The 17,175-nt window shown below is 44.6% G+C and overlaps 1 protein-coding gene across 2 annotated transcripts in view; it reads right to left on the bottom strand.

The window, feature by feature from the left end:
* The window catches only part of znf385a (zinc finger protein 385A), a 52,884-nt gene extending 36,884 nt beyond the window's left edge, over positions 1–16,000 (bottom strand). Inside the window, exon 1 of one of the 2 annotated variants that reach the window (XM_026333082.1) lies at positions 15,736–16,000. In XM_026333082.1, coding sequence (XP_026188867.1) covers positions 15,736–15,748 — 13 coding nt within the window. In that variant the 5' untranslated portion in view covers positions 15,749–16,000. Of the gene's footprint in view, positions 1–9,851; positions 10,095–15,735 lie in introns of those variants that run through there. The other variant, XM_026333083.2, reaches the window with a different exon arrangement.
* Positions 16,001–17,175: the final 1,175 nt, after the last annotated feature.

The raw sequence follows: 17,175 nt of genomic DNA, 5'->3' as shown, positions 1-17,175 counted from the left end.
GATGTGTGTGTTGGAAAGGTACAGGGCTGCACTGCTTACACTGACTGACTACATTAGTGATTTGCTACTAATCTGAGACTTAATGGCTTCCCCAACAATGTTGTCCCTGCGCACAATGTTTTATTCAAATGCTTGCCGGGTGCGTTCGTAAAGTGGTGAGATCTATCACTGTTACTTTCCCTTACACAAACGCTCAGTCCAAATCAATGTAACCACGTCTGAAGAGGTAGTTTATCACCAGCAATTATCCTCCAAGTAAAACCATCGCTCGTCCGCCTCGGACCAAGCAAATAGCACGTCAGAGTTTCAGATTCAATGAATATAGATGTGGCCCCTGAGGCCGATGTTGACATGTACATGTGACTGTGCGTGTTTGTAAATGTGTCCAAAGAAGAGGGCAAAGAGGATCAGCCGGTTTGTATCTGCAATAATACAAATAACCAGAGGAAACAAGCCCGGTAGTGTCTTCATTTCCATTTCCAGTTGCCAATATTTTTTAAATGTGTACGATGCTAAAGTGTCATGTACATATCAAAGGCTTCTGTTGCATCACTTAAGGGGGATTCTAGCTTCATACAGCTGTGCCATTAGAGTTAATTTGCTCAACTCTGGGACACAATTTATATTCTCAGCCTCACTCATAGTGGTTTTATTCCATACTTATGGGTATACATGGCTTGTGTAGCCAATGAGCAGCAGTGATGGATGCTATGATGTAGCAGTAATATAGTATGCATATGTAGTTTTCATGCTGGTACATGACACTGTCCTCTGACATTGTGCTGGAATGCCTCGATGTAGTCTCTGTGCATTCGTACGCTAGCTGCTCTGCCGCTGCTGCTAAAATGTGATGCTACAGTGATGACGACATAAACCTATTATGTAGACCTTCCTGTTTCTGCCATGCATCCTGCACATGTCCCACGCCCACCTCCTTTATGCTCATCTCTCTCCTTCTGTCTTCGTTTTGCTATCAGAGTCTCAGGCTGCTGCAGCGCAGGGCAGTGAGACGGAAAATACAGTGATTGTTTCTGACGAAAATAGAGAGGAAGATGGAGGGAGCAAGAAAGAGAGCGTCAAGGCACAAGAGACCAAGGAGAGAGGAGGCTGGAGGTAAAGCAGAGAGAGAGAGAGAGAGAGAGAGACAGCATTAATGCAAACTATGTTTAAGGTCAGTGTGTGTCAGGACTCACTTAGGGTAAACTTGTTGAGACTAACGACTTCACTCAGAACTCCTGATTCTGGGTACATGTGTGAGTAGTGGATAGTGGTGGGGGTTAAGAGAGGAAAGACAGAGGGGGAGCAGGAGAGAGAGACCTGGGCTGCACCATAAAGACTCTCACCTTGTTCTGCACCATGCACACACAGCACCCCAGCTGTCATCTAGCTTCACACTCTTTTTCCATCAGAGCTAGTGGGGACATGCATCATTCATGAGCAGGGACTTATTTGGCTGTGTCACCTCCACACATAACTGTCAATAACTTTTTGTACTTCTGGCTGCACCTTTACTCAGGCAGCAGGGTGCCCTGCATGCTCACAGCAAATGTTACATGATAAACAGCATTTTTCTCCAAGTCACAGGAAACGGCAGGAAGCAGCTTTAACACTGAAGAGGTGTTGACAAATTTATTTCCAGCAGGACTTTTGCTCAAGATGGAGCTATATGGAGCTCCTGTAGAACCTGTGACAAAACAATTCATAAATAAAAACAAGCCTGGTCAAAGTGATATTAATAGGATCGGATTTAAATTGATGCACTTGATGTATTTCTTTTTCTTTTTCATAGCTGTTGCACAAAGAAAGACAGTAAACACATGTAGAGAATATAACGTGAAGGGGTAATTATCAAAGAACTGCCATGTCCAACCCCCTGCACCCTTTTCGCCCAGCCTGTCCTCTTCCCTGAGTGCTGGTGTCGCAGCCTGCTGTAAGGCTGCCTGCTGTGAAGGTCACCCTCCCTGCAGCTATGGATTACACAGACACACACAGTCAGGCAGAATACAATACTGCCCTTGAGGGGAGGTCTGAGGCTCAGACTGGCAGAGATACACCCCATGAAAGCTTGGGACCACACCAGGACTAGTCAGAATGATAACCCAGCTACTTTTGAAAAGTGCTGAAAGGGGGAGCTAAACTGACACAGCTACAGGACATATGAAGTTGTTAAAATCGTTTAATGTAAAATCTGCAGACTTAACCGCAGACAGTTGCCAGTTTTATCCAGCAGAGGGTGTCCTGAATGCCTGTACCACAGTACAGTAATTCTGGGCTGCTGGCTCCATTGTGCTCATAAATATTTAATAAAGCTGATCATGAAATTCTACTTAAGAAACTCTAGTCTATAGGTCTAGATAATATCCCATTGAATTGGTTCCACTCTCACCTGATGCAGAGGGAACTCAGACTATTGTTGCTGTTGGCGTCAGACAAGCCCAGTTACTGTCAATAAAAGTGGTCTGTCTTTGATCCACTGTTATTTACATTATGCATAAAGAACAGCATTTTTCATCAATATGCACTTTTTTGCAGACGACACAATTTTATACGCCCTGGTCTCCACTCCATCTTTTGATGACTTCAGTTTATCAAGTCTTAATCACAGACTTGCATAATTTTAAGATACTTTTACTTGAGCTACATCACACTCCCACACCACGGTCGTCATGGTTTGAGTTAATATTTTAAACAAAAAAGCTTTTAAAACATATTGTACCACAAAAGTTTCCGTATTATTTCCTAGTTGATGTTCTCACTGTACTCCAAGTGTCCATGGTGACTACAAATGCTCACTCACTTCTTACTAAGCGTGTAAAAAGGAACCTTCAGGTATAAGAAGACCATTGAAAGAGGGCAGCAACAGCCCTAGATGAGTCACAACACCTCTAGCAGATGCAAGAGAAACTCTTATTCAACAGTCATCATCAAATGATATCAAAGAGGCTTCAAAGCGCACTCATCACTCTGTTTTCTACCTGAATTCAAAGAGGGGGTGGCACCTTTTATCCTGCAAAACTGTTGCAATAAGGGTCAGTTTTCCTTTGAGTGGGACAGAAGCCATTTGACAGCGGCTCTCACTCTGGATTCATGCCACTGTTTTAGAGGTTAGGAGAGAAAAAAATCTGGACACATACACAGACAGATATACTTGGCAGATTGTATTGTCCCTTGCTGGTTCGGCTCTCCCTGCTGTGACCTTAATTTGTTCTGTCTTGAGTATGAGTGTCCACCGGGCAGTTGATGTACCTCTAGGGAACAAGCTGACAGGATGCATGACTATTATGTACATGAGGGTTTGAGCTTATGTAGGAAATAGAATCAGACAGAAAGAGGAGGGTAAACACTGATGCAAACAACAAAGCGCACAAAAAAAAATGTGTATGTGTTTGTGAATCTGCGATTCTCAGGTGAGCTGTGTTCACAGCTTTAAGTCGAGGAGACAGGAAGGAGAGAGACTGAGGCTGAAAGCAGTGGACGCAGGGCCACCAATAAAAGCAAAAGAACACAAGCTGTCTCCCTGCCGGCTAATCCTCTAATGAAGATTTGTGGCAGTGGCTGGCTGGTGATTATTGGCCCAGCTCACAGACAAAAAGCATCTCGGTGCTACTGTAAATACAATCTCTCACATTTACACAAGTCATCACAGGCTCAAATGAGAAAATTTAGGATGGAGGCAGACAGAACCAGTGCTGCTACGATGGATATGATGCTAAATAAATAAGAAATCCTATTACAACCCAAGCATTAACCAACATTACTCAGATGTGCAGAATGCAATGTGTAATCATTTTTGTTTATTCTGTCTCATCAGGCCAATTGCCGTGAACCTGACTATGCTAATTTTATGGAAATGTTTTTTCCATCCTTCCAGTTGTTACATTTCCTCAGTGCTCTTTTGAAGCACATTAACAGCCACTGTGTGAGCTTCAGTGTTAGCTGGGAGCTGTGTTGAACATATAAGCAGGAGTTCATCCATCCGTGCATCCAGTAATAGAGGCTGCTGCAGCATTAGGAGAAACTGACAGGGGGGATTTGAGAATTTAGTCGAGGCTGCATTTCCACACTTTTTTCAAATGCACTTGTCTGCACTTGGTCTTTATAGACCACAAACATAAAACACTTCTCCCCTAAATGTCCGTCGTTTATGAAAGCTGCCTGTTAAGGAAGCCAAGAGTCTAAAATACAGCATGGAACTCTGGGAAAGATCCCTGATCTCAATGGGACCTTCCTGACTAAAGAAAGGATGAATAAAAACACAAGGCACAAGATAAACTGGTACAGTATTATGCTTTAAATGGATGACCTGAGATACCACGTTACCTGTGTGTCCCTTACAGCCTTCTAATCCACACCTCTGGAACCTTACCCTCCTGATCCTCCCTTTCTCCTCCCACAGCTCCCCCCAGGCGGGGGCAGCTGTGGGGCAGGTCCTGGCAGAGCCCGTTCTTCTCCCTCCGTCGCTCTCTCCAAGCGGTAGGGAGACAGGTGTGCATACCAGACGCCTGCACTAAGCCTTGCTCCACACGGATCCAATAACTACCTGCTAGTGAAGCTTTTCCCGGCTCTCATCCAATGTTGAATAAGACATTTTCAAAGAAACCTTGTGTTAGCTAAAGTTAGAGTAGCTGTCAATGGGCAAGATGCCACAGAGAGTAGATCTAAACTCAACCTACTGCCACCTTTTTATCGCCAGGCCTTTCTGCATCCCATCAGCCATTATACACACCATTAAAACAAACTGGAACAGATTTAGTTGGCAGGAGAAAGGCGTTACGGGTGGAGATTTAGACTATTTTGAGCTGTTCATGTAACATTAAGGATTAAAAGCAAGCTCAGGCTTCTTGGAAGCAAAAGCTAGTCGTATTCTTCAGGCTGTGTGCTGGCTGACCCTGGTGGATGCATGAGGTCACAGATTGAGGAGCTGTCCTTGTGGCTATAAGTGAAGTTCATGACATTCCCAGCAGTGTGTCAGATATACTGATCACATTTCCTATTTGCATGAGTCAGATGATACAGAAGAGACTACAGCTCAATCTACGCTGTCGGAGGGGAGCATCTATTTCTCCCCGTAGGCCAGCTCTACCCGAAACATCGTCACCCTGCCCCATGTGCAGTTTTCCTCATCTCGCCGTTTGCTCATTTCCTTTCTGCCTTTAGCCCTTCATTGCTCCCTAAAGTCTCTCTCTTCCTGCGCTCAGTCTCGCTCTGCCATTCTTTGGTTGCTTCATCAGCTTCCTCTTCCTCGTCCCCTTTAGCTTCGTCCTCTCTAGCCATGCCCCTATGAATTGACCTTGCTGCATCTTAAGGAGAATTGATTTCTTTTTTGGTCTTTGTGTGAAACCTTATCTCAACAGCACTCCCCTAGTTCCTCTTCCCCCCAGAGCAGGATGGAGCTAATTCTCTTTCATGTGGACACTTTTCACTCTACTTTATCTGTCGGTTTTTCTCTCTTCCTCCCTCCTTTACCCATCTTCTCTTCTGAGCCCACAGAAATAGAGCAAACATGATTAATGCAACATCTATCACCGCCAAATGTTAGCTTTGCTCAATCTTTTCATGCTTGACTGCTGTTTGGGAAATTGTTATTCATGCACCTTCCAACACTGTTGCTGAATTATCATGTCAGTTCTTAAAACAGCAAAACAGTTTGACTTTTTACATCTGATGAGCATGATAACCAGGAAACACCAGCACTTGATCATTTAATATGTACTTCATGTATTTTCATAACTTTAACATATATGAGTGAGTAAAATTGAATAAAAGGTGTATCCAGTGTATGTTGTTAGGACAGCTAGGAGCACCCCATCCAGTCCGATCTCAGAAGCTAAGCAGGACTGGGCCTGGTTAGTACTCTGATGGGAGACCCCCCTTGAAGACCAGGGGCCGTCAGCAACTGATCCAGTGTGGCGACCCCTAACGGGAGCAGCCGCACACTATTGGTCTCTGCTCTATATACGAGTCGCCAAATGTCACACAGAGACTCTGTACCGACAGAATCAGCAATGCATTTCAGAATCAATAACAACAAGCACAGAGGATGAAATTGTCTGTATTGTAAGACTGTTATGGCTTCGCACTGTCCCAACTTCTGCCATGGCAAGAAGAAGAATCCCACCTCACTGAGGGGCTATGCAAACATGTCACACAGGTAGACATGAGAAATGGGAATTCTAGAAAACAACACATCACAACACATGAATATTCATCACGACAAAAAGCAATCAGACAAGCCAGATATCAATCAATATGTTGGAACTACAGTGAAAGCAGATATTCTACACGGAAAGGCGGCAGTGCCTCACAAACACTAGAGCGCTGCAATGTGAGGAATCATCTGTGCCTCTTTCCACTTCGTGATCAGGGGGACCATTGAAGCATACAGAACATTTTTCAGGCTTCAACTCCCAGGTGTCTTTTAGCCCCAGGATTCCCAGTAGGTAGTCAGCCAGACTGCTTTGGTGAATGCACCAATGTGACACCATAATCACACACAGGTGCATTTTTGTGCTTCACTGAGCAGCAGCACTGGGCCACTGGTGGTGGCAGGTGTGTATCGCACGAACTGTACATTTTACTCACGTGTCTGTTTGTGCTGGAAAAACTTGTCATGTTTACATCTGGTGTGTGTTTTGAATACAAAACACTTCATGTCTCATCCCTTGTCACTGATGGGTTCTCAGAATGAAACCGTGGGCACATTTGTTCCGTCCTGTACTCTCAGTGAATGGTCTTTGACAGAGGGCACTGCAGTGAGGCCAGTGAGGCAGTGGGAGTCAGAGCAACAGACACATCCACCTCCTTCTGCTCTGCAGTGCTACACACACACACAAACACACACGCATGCACTCACAGACACAATGGTTTGCCTTCCCACCAGTGCAATAACAGGCCTATTCATTAGAGTCTGTTACAGACAGTATTGACAACCTGCTGACACACAGTCACTCCAGCATAAACAAATGGAGCAACAGAGAAGAGCAAGGAAGAGAGGGAAGGGAGCTGAGAGACCTGTTATAGAGTCGACCACAGATGATGCTGCTGCTGCTTTTACCCGTCCACATACACAGACCTGCATCATCTCACAAAGTCACTCGTGGGAACTACAAAACTACTGTGATAGTAGTGAGTATTGATGAAGCATTGAGAAGTAATCATTTGTTCAGTGAATTCACTACAGTATTAGCTGCACTAATGGGTTTGTGTTATCCTACATATGCAAAGACGCCTACAGGGACGTGTCATGTTGACATAAACAAAGACAGCACAGCACTCCCTGACAAAATGGGGAAAAAACTCCTGAAGGGCTCAGAGACATATTCTCTGGCCTCTCCTTGTGTTGACCTCTGGAACCAGCTGAATGTGTGCAGGATGTTAGGAGAAGGTGGGGGTAGCTGAGTGAATGGAATGAGCAACAGCTATGGAGACAGGTCAAGAGAAAGACACATTTTACGAAGACAGATGAGGCTGGAGTGGGCTCACAAACACAAAGACAAAGAGACAGATAGACTGCGTGGCCCTGAGCTCCAGGGGTCAGTTCTGACTCAAACAGGAGAGACAGATAAGACATAAACCAACAGTGAAATGTGAACTCATTGTGACTAAAGCCCCTCAAAAAATCTTGAGATGACGCTAACAAAGTGGAATGTCCCAGGAATGCTTGTCAGCCATCGTACAGCATTTAGGGCGATGGTGAGAGGACGTTACAGACGGTTATAGACGGTTTTCTAGACAACATGGCGGTTTTCTAGACAACATGGCGGCTGATCACGACGTCACGTTAACAGAAACATATTCTCTATTAGCTCACCGCTGTTCTCTTACTGCACACAAACATACATGTTAATATACCAGCACACAGCTCCAGCATCAGCCCTGTACCCCGAACTTGGTGCAAAGCCCATGTCAGGCAAAACAAAGCCGGCAGCTTTGTATAGCACACACTGTACACATCCTTTGCCATTAGCAACATTAGTACCGTCATCACCATCACAGCAGCCAAAGACCTCTGCCAGAGCCCCTGATCGCCTACGAAGCTAGTTATCATGGATTTGGGAATGTAAATATCAAGGACAGAGCATCTTTGGGAAAGGGTGTTTGCTCAAGGTCATAGAAAACAAAGGATAAGAAATGACTACCAGCCACACAGCTAGTGATGCATTCAGTTTACACAGGCGCACTCACGCTGTACACACATCACACACACATTTATCAGGTTTTTAAAAATGAGCATATGATGCCATTTGTCAGAGATACTTTATCAGGTGGTTGCAGATTAATATCAGGGAATCAGGAAATTTGCTTATTGGAGGTCCAGATCAATCAGCGCGAGAACTGTAAAGGTCATTACAATGACATGATCCTTTTTAGAGGAGAAAAGCCAGAAATGTCGGACTGCTAATCTGCCACATCATCATTCACACAGTCCAGAACGATGAACACACAGCTGCACTCAAACATCTCAGTATTAAAGAGAAATAATAGAAGATACGTATCTGTCAGCGTAATAAGGAGAAATCTAGATCAGCTTTTTTGGCTAATGGCGGGAAGAGGAAGATTTGTGCAGATCCTTAGATATGTTGAAAAGCACATAGACACAGCCTGACAGCATTTAGCCACTCTAATAACTAGCTTAAGCTCACACTATTGCTTTGATGAGTGAGTTCACATGCTGTTTGTTGTTGTGGTGCAGCTGTGGTTCATGGTTAATGCTGCTGTTAATGCGCCCTGGTCAAATTTGATTTATGTGAGCTGCTACCACCTGCAATCCGATCAAGACGGAACTTGCCTAACTGTTAAATGAGGCTGGAGTCGAGGAGTTGCTGACTTTTTACCACCTGCATTAAACGTAGCTGCTGCTAAAACAGACACCAGATGACATGTCTCTTAATATAAAACAAACAAGAGCAAGTGAGTCGTTCTTACTGGCATGAACTTTACTTCAGTTCACAGACATATATTCTCAGGGACATGCACTCCTGAAACCTGCACACCTCAAACTGCACGACTCCCTAAAATCATTAGAGATGTCTGCTGGAAAAACATGCCTGCCGGGAGAGCAGAGAAGCAGAGTTATGCCTGAATCAGCCCAGGCATGCGTTAAAACACAGAGTCCTCTCTGGCAGAGCACATAGCAACAAATACACACTTAAAACAAATGCACACACAATAACCAAACACTCACACAAATTAGAAAACTCTAGAAGACTTTGACGAGCTGACGTGCATCGTGTTGCTTCTGCACATTCGCCCTTTCATATGCATAATCAGTGGATTTACAATAGTAAGCTCCTGTCCTCAGTACGAATATACAACCTGACTATGTGGAGCACAGAAACCACACAGAGTCTCCTCTCTCAGACATGGCCACTATGAGACTGGAATACTAAAGAAGAAAGTGCAGGCTGACTCAGAACACATCAGCGCTGTAGAATAACTCAAAGCTTTGCTGTGCAAAGCAAAGGACTTTCTTTTGCCTTCATGTTTTAAAAAAGCCTCTTGTGTGATGACCTGTTTGCTCAGCAATGATTAGTAGGTTCTGTGTGAAAACATATTTGCCACTTCACCTCTTCTGGCAGGATGGTGGAGCCTGGTCATGTGACCAAACAGCCCATAATGATAGAGTCCAGTTCTAAACATTTTGACCTTCACTGTCATCGTTTACCTGCGACATTAATGACACACTGTCATCATAATTACAAGCACTAACTATCATTTAAAGGTCCGTCCCAAGCAGCGCTCAGCATGGACAGATGTCCGTGTGCAGTGAAAACCAGTATAAGTAGGGATTAGTGAGTCGACGGCATGACTGACCTCTCCAAAATCCCATGCACCAAAAAGCCACAACTCACCCAAAATCATGCTGTGTTTTGCCTTTGGTGTCCCTGGGTTGAAAGTTGTGCCCTTATTGCCCCCGTCTCTCCTGCTCTCGCCAAGGGACAATGGCTCCAAAATCTCTTTTCAGAGTTGCTCTCCACTCTCCAGAAGGAAGCAACTCAGAGAGGCAGCTCTAGATGTGAGGAGAGACGACGGCTGCTGCTGCTGCTGCTGCTGCTGCTGCTGCTGCTGCTGCTGCTGCTGCTGCTGCACATGCCGTCCCTTACGCCTGCCCTCTCCAGGTGAAAAGCTGTGTGTGTTTGTGTGTGTGTGTCTGGGGGGGGGGTTCAAGGTGTGTGTGTCTGTGTGTGTGTGTGTTAGTGAGAGAGCCTGTGTGTGTATGTATGTTTGGAGGAGGGGGGCCAGCGTTTCGGCTGCTGTGGTTCAGGTGAGCCTGAGGACAGGGTGAGGGGGATAGTGGAGAAGGGGAGAGAGAAGTCAGAGAGAGGAGGGGGAGCCTAAAGTGTGACAGCCAATCAAAGGGGAACGCTAAAGAGCCAAGATCTTCTTCTCCACAGCAGCCAGGAGGAATTGCAGTGGTCTCCAGCAAAGAGCTGACAAGCAGTTTCTTCTGAACTGTGTCATTACACATGGAGCTCCAGAGGGAAAGTCTTCAGTGCACTGTAAAGGCGACGCATGCTTTGGTCTCTCTCTGTAAAACACACACTCCCTTTCCCACTCTGGCTTCCCCTCCCTCTCTCTGCTTCTTGTTTTTGGGGTTGGGTATAACCTAAAGGCACCTTACATGCCTCTGCTCTGATTGGTGGCAGCTTCGACCAATGGGAACAGCAGCAGACACTTGTCATCATGCGGAGTGGAAGTCATGAAGGCGAGACAGAGCTTGACTGAAAATGCTGTTTCCCTAACCATTGTTTCTCCCTTGCACATCTCACATCCTCCTCACTCAGGCCTGATTGTCAGATCTGTGTTTTGTATCTCTGCCTGTACTTTGACTCCACGTGTATGTGGACTTGTTAAAGGATTAACCTTTATCTGTGCAGCTCTGTCCTGTTTCCCTTTCTCTCCCCATCTCTTAACCTGCACAGGCAAGGTTACACAATTTATCAACCTCTGTGTTTTCGTCAAAGGGATGGAATTTAGCCTGGGAGTGGGGAGGGGGCAAGCAGAAAGGAGAGATGAAATAGAAAGCGACAGAGCGGAGGGAGCTGGAGAAGGAGGGGCAGAGATTAAACTAAACGCAAACTGACAGAGGGATGAAGAGGCATGGAGTGACAAGAAGAGACAACCAGGACGATGGACTACAGAGACAAAGACAGACAGGGTCAGGCGTAGGAGAGGGACTGCAGGGAGTTAAACTGTGGACCAAAGCAATCCAGGAACTAATTGAAGAGGAGCTTCACAGCCAGCTTCTCATGGTCCACTTCCTCCATGCAAAGAAGCCACTCAAACAAGGTCTGCTGTCATGTCCAAACATTATCCTGCCTCTCTCTCATTTCCCCTGTGAAGAGGAATCGCCCAGAGAGAGAGAGACCTTTTGAGAATTACACAGCCACAACCATATTGAGAAGCTCAGCACTTAAGAGAAGGTTTAACAAAGCTGTCAAAAAATGAATCCTCGGGGGTGGGCATGCTTGCAAACGCACACACACGTGAGCCTGGGGCTAAAGGAAACGCTGCCTGATGTTCATAGTACCTCCTCTTGTCCTGCTCTGTCTTACTCCTTTCTCTCTCTACAGCCCACCCCCACCCTTCTCACGCTCTCAGACTGAGGCTGTGAGTCACGGGTGTTGGAGTGAATACTAAGGAGGCTGGCTGACACCTCCAGTACCTCTCTGCACAGCAGCTCCATTGCACAAGCCATTATATGCAAACACTGGCAGAGCTAGGGACCACAGACAGCCTCACAAATTCTTACAGATCGTACATTTTGGATAAAATCCACTGACTAAAAGCTGCTGGTATTATGGAACATATGGAGGCTCTTAGCTAGGGTGCACAAAATCATCCCACTTCATCATCACAACTGCCACCAACATCTAACACTTAGTCAGAAGTTATCATACACACTGAATCATGAAGTAGGAAAGTGGCATAAACATCTTAAAGTGCGAAAAGACGACCAGATAAATGAAGAAAGGAGCCTGTGAGAAATGGCCTGAGCAGGAACGGACCGAACACTGGGGATATAAATTTTGAACATGGGACACTTCCAGCTGGAACAATGGTTATCATCGATACAGCTATGCGTGCTAGTCCTCCCATGAGCGTCTGTGTGTTTGTGTGTCAGCAAAAGAGCTGAGATAGGGTTTCCTCATTAGTTGTGTTGGTATCAATAATTCAGAGCCCGTCCTTGTTGGCGTTCAATGGGCCGAGTGCTAATGTGCTGTCAGGCCAACGGGGGCCCGGGGCCCAGCACCACTTTAATGGATGTCATGATGAGAGGGTGAAATCGGAGCATGGAGATCCTGTATCTTCCACAGGCAAAACAGGGAGGGAAACGGGGCAGAGGAGAGACCAGGGTGTGGTGAGGCCACTGGAGAGAGGACAGATGGCCTCACTAGACAGGTATGTGAGGGGGGTCGGGGTGGGGGGGCGGAGGAACGAGGGGAGGAAATTGGGGTATTATTGGCTACCGAGCACACTGGAAATGATGTGCTGGCCTCTATCCCCTGTGGACGGGAGGGCATCATGGGACACATGTTAAGCAGCCACTAGGGAAATGTTTTAATGAATAATGGCCCGACATAATTTCATTTGCCATTCGTGTGAGTTCCTAGTGGGATTTCACTCTTCAAATAGAAATGTAGAATATGTAGAATAGAAATAACACAAGCCACAATAACAAACTACAGTGGACCGGCAGCTCCACCATGACAGTTTCATGGCGTCAGAGTCTCATCACATTGTCTAAGGGGAGAACATATACAGGCCTATATGTTGTTCTCTTAAAATGTTTTTGTGTTCTCTGCTTTGTCTTTTTGCAATTTGTACTGTTTTCTATCTGTCAACATCTTTTCTGTTTTAATGTTCTACTTTTTAAGTTGTGTTTAGAAATTATTCTTCTGCTTTTAATGTTGGTTTGTTTTAGTGTTTTACTAAAATTTGGTGGCGTTTTCTATGTTATTATTTTTCCTGTGTCCAGTGTTGTGTTGTGTCCTCAGGGCGACTATACAGGACGACGGCCGATGGCTGCTGAGTTCATGACTTTCCTATTCAGAAGAATGAGCAGGATGTCACTCACCTGCCACATTTTCACACACGCAGACACATACATGTTCTTTTGCTTATCAATACTGACCCAGACGCACTGGAGGCATTTCCACACCTTGACCTTGAGTATCACCCCATCATCTCCAACCTTCGCCCTAATGTCCAATTCTGACCTTAACTCTGAAATCAAGTCTGACTCTAGAATAATCTCCTGACGTCCATGGGAAAGGTGAGGTGTACACACATGTACCTGGTGTGAAACCAAACACAAGAGGACCCAATATTCTGGACATTACTGTGTGGTGATCAGTGGTTGATCTATTCTGCCCCCTAGTGGTGTAAGTTTGTTAACACAGGAATAATTTACTGTAAAGACACACTGGGAATCTGTTAAGTACCCCAGCTAGAAACCCTAGTACTCGACAGCAGTGAAGTGAGAGGCTGAAATCGTCCTAAAGCCACGTCAACAAACGGAGGTAAATCAGGGAGCAGACGTGAAACACAACTGCTGACTGATGACTGAATCAGAAATGCCTTACACAAACAGAAAACTATCTATACAATAGACTCGACAGCCAATATTGGAACTGTTTTTATCAGCAGAACAGTGAATTAGGCAAAGGGCACAGGTCTGAGGGCAGAAGGTCGAATGTGAAATCACTGCTGAGTCTGAACTTATTAGGAACCAGCTGACGTGCAGAAACAGGCTGTGAGAGATCCAGGACATATCAAAGCTTGTGAGAGCACAAACTCTACCAGTCATATAATGATATAACTCCTTTATTCTTTCCTGCAGGGGAAACACACAATAAATCGACACTCGCTGAAATCTGCCAGACACTCACTTCCTCACAGCAGCTCAAGTACAGTGTCAAATGTGAGTTTTGTTAATCATAAATTCTGCTCATATTTCATAAGCCAGGACCTGCAGGCACTTTGTGACTTTCCACACACGTCAGTTTGTCCTTTTTCTTCTTCGACATTTTGCCTGTTTGGTGGAATAAAGAAGATTTTTCTCAATACACAGTTCACACCTGGGTCAAATATTATGTGCTGCGTGTTTCCTGGCACTGTGGTGTTGAATTTAGTGACTGCACATGAAGGTCAAAGGTGAGGGGGCCAAGAAAGCGCTTGGCTGTATAATTATCCCTTGATAATGTAGAAAAGCGTTTACTAAAGCAAGAAGATAAAGATTCACAGCTTATTAGACTATAGGTAAAAGAAAACCAGCTCTTTATATATTAAATATCATTATATTATATATTATTATATATACACACTCCGCCTAGTGGAGTCAGTATGAACGAATGGACCTCTGCCTTCCCCTTGAACTGGCCTGAGCCTGCAAGTCTGGCAGCAAAGCATATCAGTTTGCAACTGTGAGGGATAATCATCTCACTAAATTTAGACTATTGATCAGGTGCAGATATGTGTAGGGATCAACTGTACGGTAAAGATTTGGATAAACCAGGATACACATACACTGTTTTTTTAAATGTTTATTAAATGTTAGACTTAGAGAACGTTTCTATAGGCAACGTGAAACCAAGAGAACATAGAACAGAACCCAGCTGTCTAATAAAATAGCCAACACACAAAAAACTGAAATGATTTTTACCCATTGACCTCAAAAATCTTCCCTTTCAGAAGGTGAGTTCACTCAAATTGTTCATCAGGAAAAAAACAAACATATTTTACGTTATTAATTAAACTTTGATGCAAAAAAACATTTGGTATCTTCTTTATTTTAAAAAGAAAAAGATTTTTCCACTTTCATCTTGTGGCTTTGATTATGTGTCTTTAAGTGTGACTGTTTCATGTCACTGTCCTGTGGCTCAGTTATTGTTGATGTGCTGTACTTGTGGTTCACTTGTTACTTAAATATCTTTAGAATTTAAACAAAGAGCTGAAAAAATTAAACCGTGGGTTTTGTGAGGATTTATGGACGTGTGTGGGTGAGTCCACGCCTGCCGACAGAGATGGAGAATGTTGATGTTGACTGTCAGAGTCTCGCACATCCCTGACGTTTTGACACCAGCAGCAGAGGACAGGACGTCTTTCTCTCTGACCACATTCACATCACACCTTTCAGCCATAACTTTGCTGTTCGTACTTGTAGAAACTTTGCCACCGTTGCTGCAAATTTCGGTCATGCCGCTCTAACTTGAGGCTGGCACATTCCTTGTCATTATTACACAATGTATTTTAGAACGCAGCAATTTGAAGCAATTATCTTCCCCGCAGATCATAGTTTACTTTTAAAGCTCAGACATTCCTCAGCTGAGGGTGAAGTGCGAGACAACAAAAAGCCAAGGGTTATCACATTCCTGTTCGAAAATCTAATCTCTTCATTTTTAACATTATTTTGGTGTAACAAACAACTACAAATGGGCCACACTAATCATACAAATGACCATTCCTTAGCTTTGCATATAAACAAATGCATATTGTACGGAAACATGCACAGAAACTCAGGATCAGAAGGTGCAGTGGGCAGCAGAGAACAGGTGGAGGACAGTTGTCAGCTGTACTGGGGCACATACATTGATATCTGAGCAGCAAACACATGCACACACATACTGGGCCAATCAACATATTCAGTGCTGCATAGTAGCGTGTTTGTAGCATCAAACACTCACACAGTTACAAACCACACATTCACTATGTATTTCCCAGTTTCTTACTTACCTGAGCTCCACATTGATTGCACCTGTAGTCCCGCTGCTGTTACTTAAAGAGCCAAATCTCCAACCCTGTACAGGCACACTGGGAAACAACTATTTCCTCTGTGAACTCCTTCTCAGCATGAAACTGGTTAGCGCTTGTCAGGTGACAGTAAAGTGACCAGAAACATCCCAACCTGCTCTCTTTAATTCAAAAAGGTTTCAAGGGCTGCATATGCAAACAGCATAGACTTACACCCACAATGGCCAAAGACATGTGGAAATGGAGACCACAGACACTTTGCTTCTGTCTCCTCCCTCCGTCAATCTCAGGCCTGTGTGAAAACAAAGCTGGAGCAGGAGATTCCAGCAGCTAATCGTGGCAGAGCTTACGAAGTGAGGTCAGTTCTGTCAAGAAAAGCAGAGAGAGAGAAAGAGAGAGTTGAAGGCTGCAGCAAGTAGGAGGGAGGAGAAGGAGTCAAATGTCAATGAAGGCAAGAGGAGTGACATCGAGGTACAGTACGCAGAGGAAACAGGAATATCAACCCACTCAAAGACAATTTACCACCTAAAGCCTCTGCACATGGTGAAGCTCTCAACTGTTTCTAATGCTCACTTTCAGCACAAACGGGCCAACAACTAAAGCTCATGGTGCAGCTATGCTGAGGCAAAGATAGAAAGCTGAGGAAAAACAGCAGAAACTATGAATGTATGGAAAAGTACTGAGTGACAGCAGTAACACACACGTGTGGAAATCCAGAAGTAGATGTTATTGTGCACTGTCTGTAATCTGCAGCCACTCACACAGGCCACCTGGAGCTACTGTAACATGCTATCAAGCGTACAAGTCTCTATTGGCTCCTGTATTAACATGTGATAGGTTAAAAATCACAGAGTCTCAGCTGTAGAAGCAGACACACCGACTCTCAGCTCTCCCTCACACACGCTGCTGGATGACGAGGTTAAAAGGGGAAAAGGTCAGCAGATTACAGTTGTAAGCACATTTCAGGGCCCAGTGGCCTTAGTGGTAATGTTACAGGGACTCACTGCAGACGCAGCCTGTTTCTCTCAACGTGCCTGTTTACAACACAAACCAGTACAAACCAGTACAAACCATTTGGCTTTTCCTATTCAGCCTGTCTCAGTTTGCTTCAGAAACAATCTACATCAAATCTTTGTTGTCACTCATTTAAATGTGTGGATGATTCAAACATGAATGCTCCTCAGACAACAGACACATGATGGTAAAGTAAATCACCGTTACCATAAGAAACATGCTAAACACTGCTGCTTTATGAGGCAGGTCAAGAGAAATGAGGGAAATACTAATCACCGAACTTGTATTTCTCTCATTGCCAACAGGGGGAGTCAAGTCCCTTCACTTTATACGACTGACGAGGTGGGTTTGATTCAGTATTTTGGATAAAGCAGTTTAGTTATTATTTCTTTAAATAATAATAATAAT

Source organism: Mastacembelus armatus, chromosome 7 (genome assembly GCF_900324485.2).
Source record: "Mastacembelus armatus chromosome 7, fMasArm1.2, whole genome shotgun sequence".
In the NCBI taxonomy this organism is placed as follows: domain Eukaryota; kingdom Metazoa; phylum Chordata; class Actinopteri; order Synbranchiformes; family Mastacembelidae; genus Mastacembelus; species Mastacembelus armatus.
The sequence above is the reverse complement of the archived record's forward strand: the minus strand, read 5'-3'. Positions and strand labels throughout refer to the sequence as shown.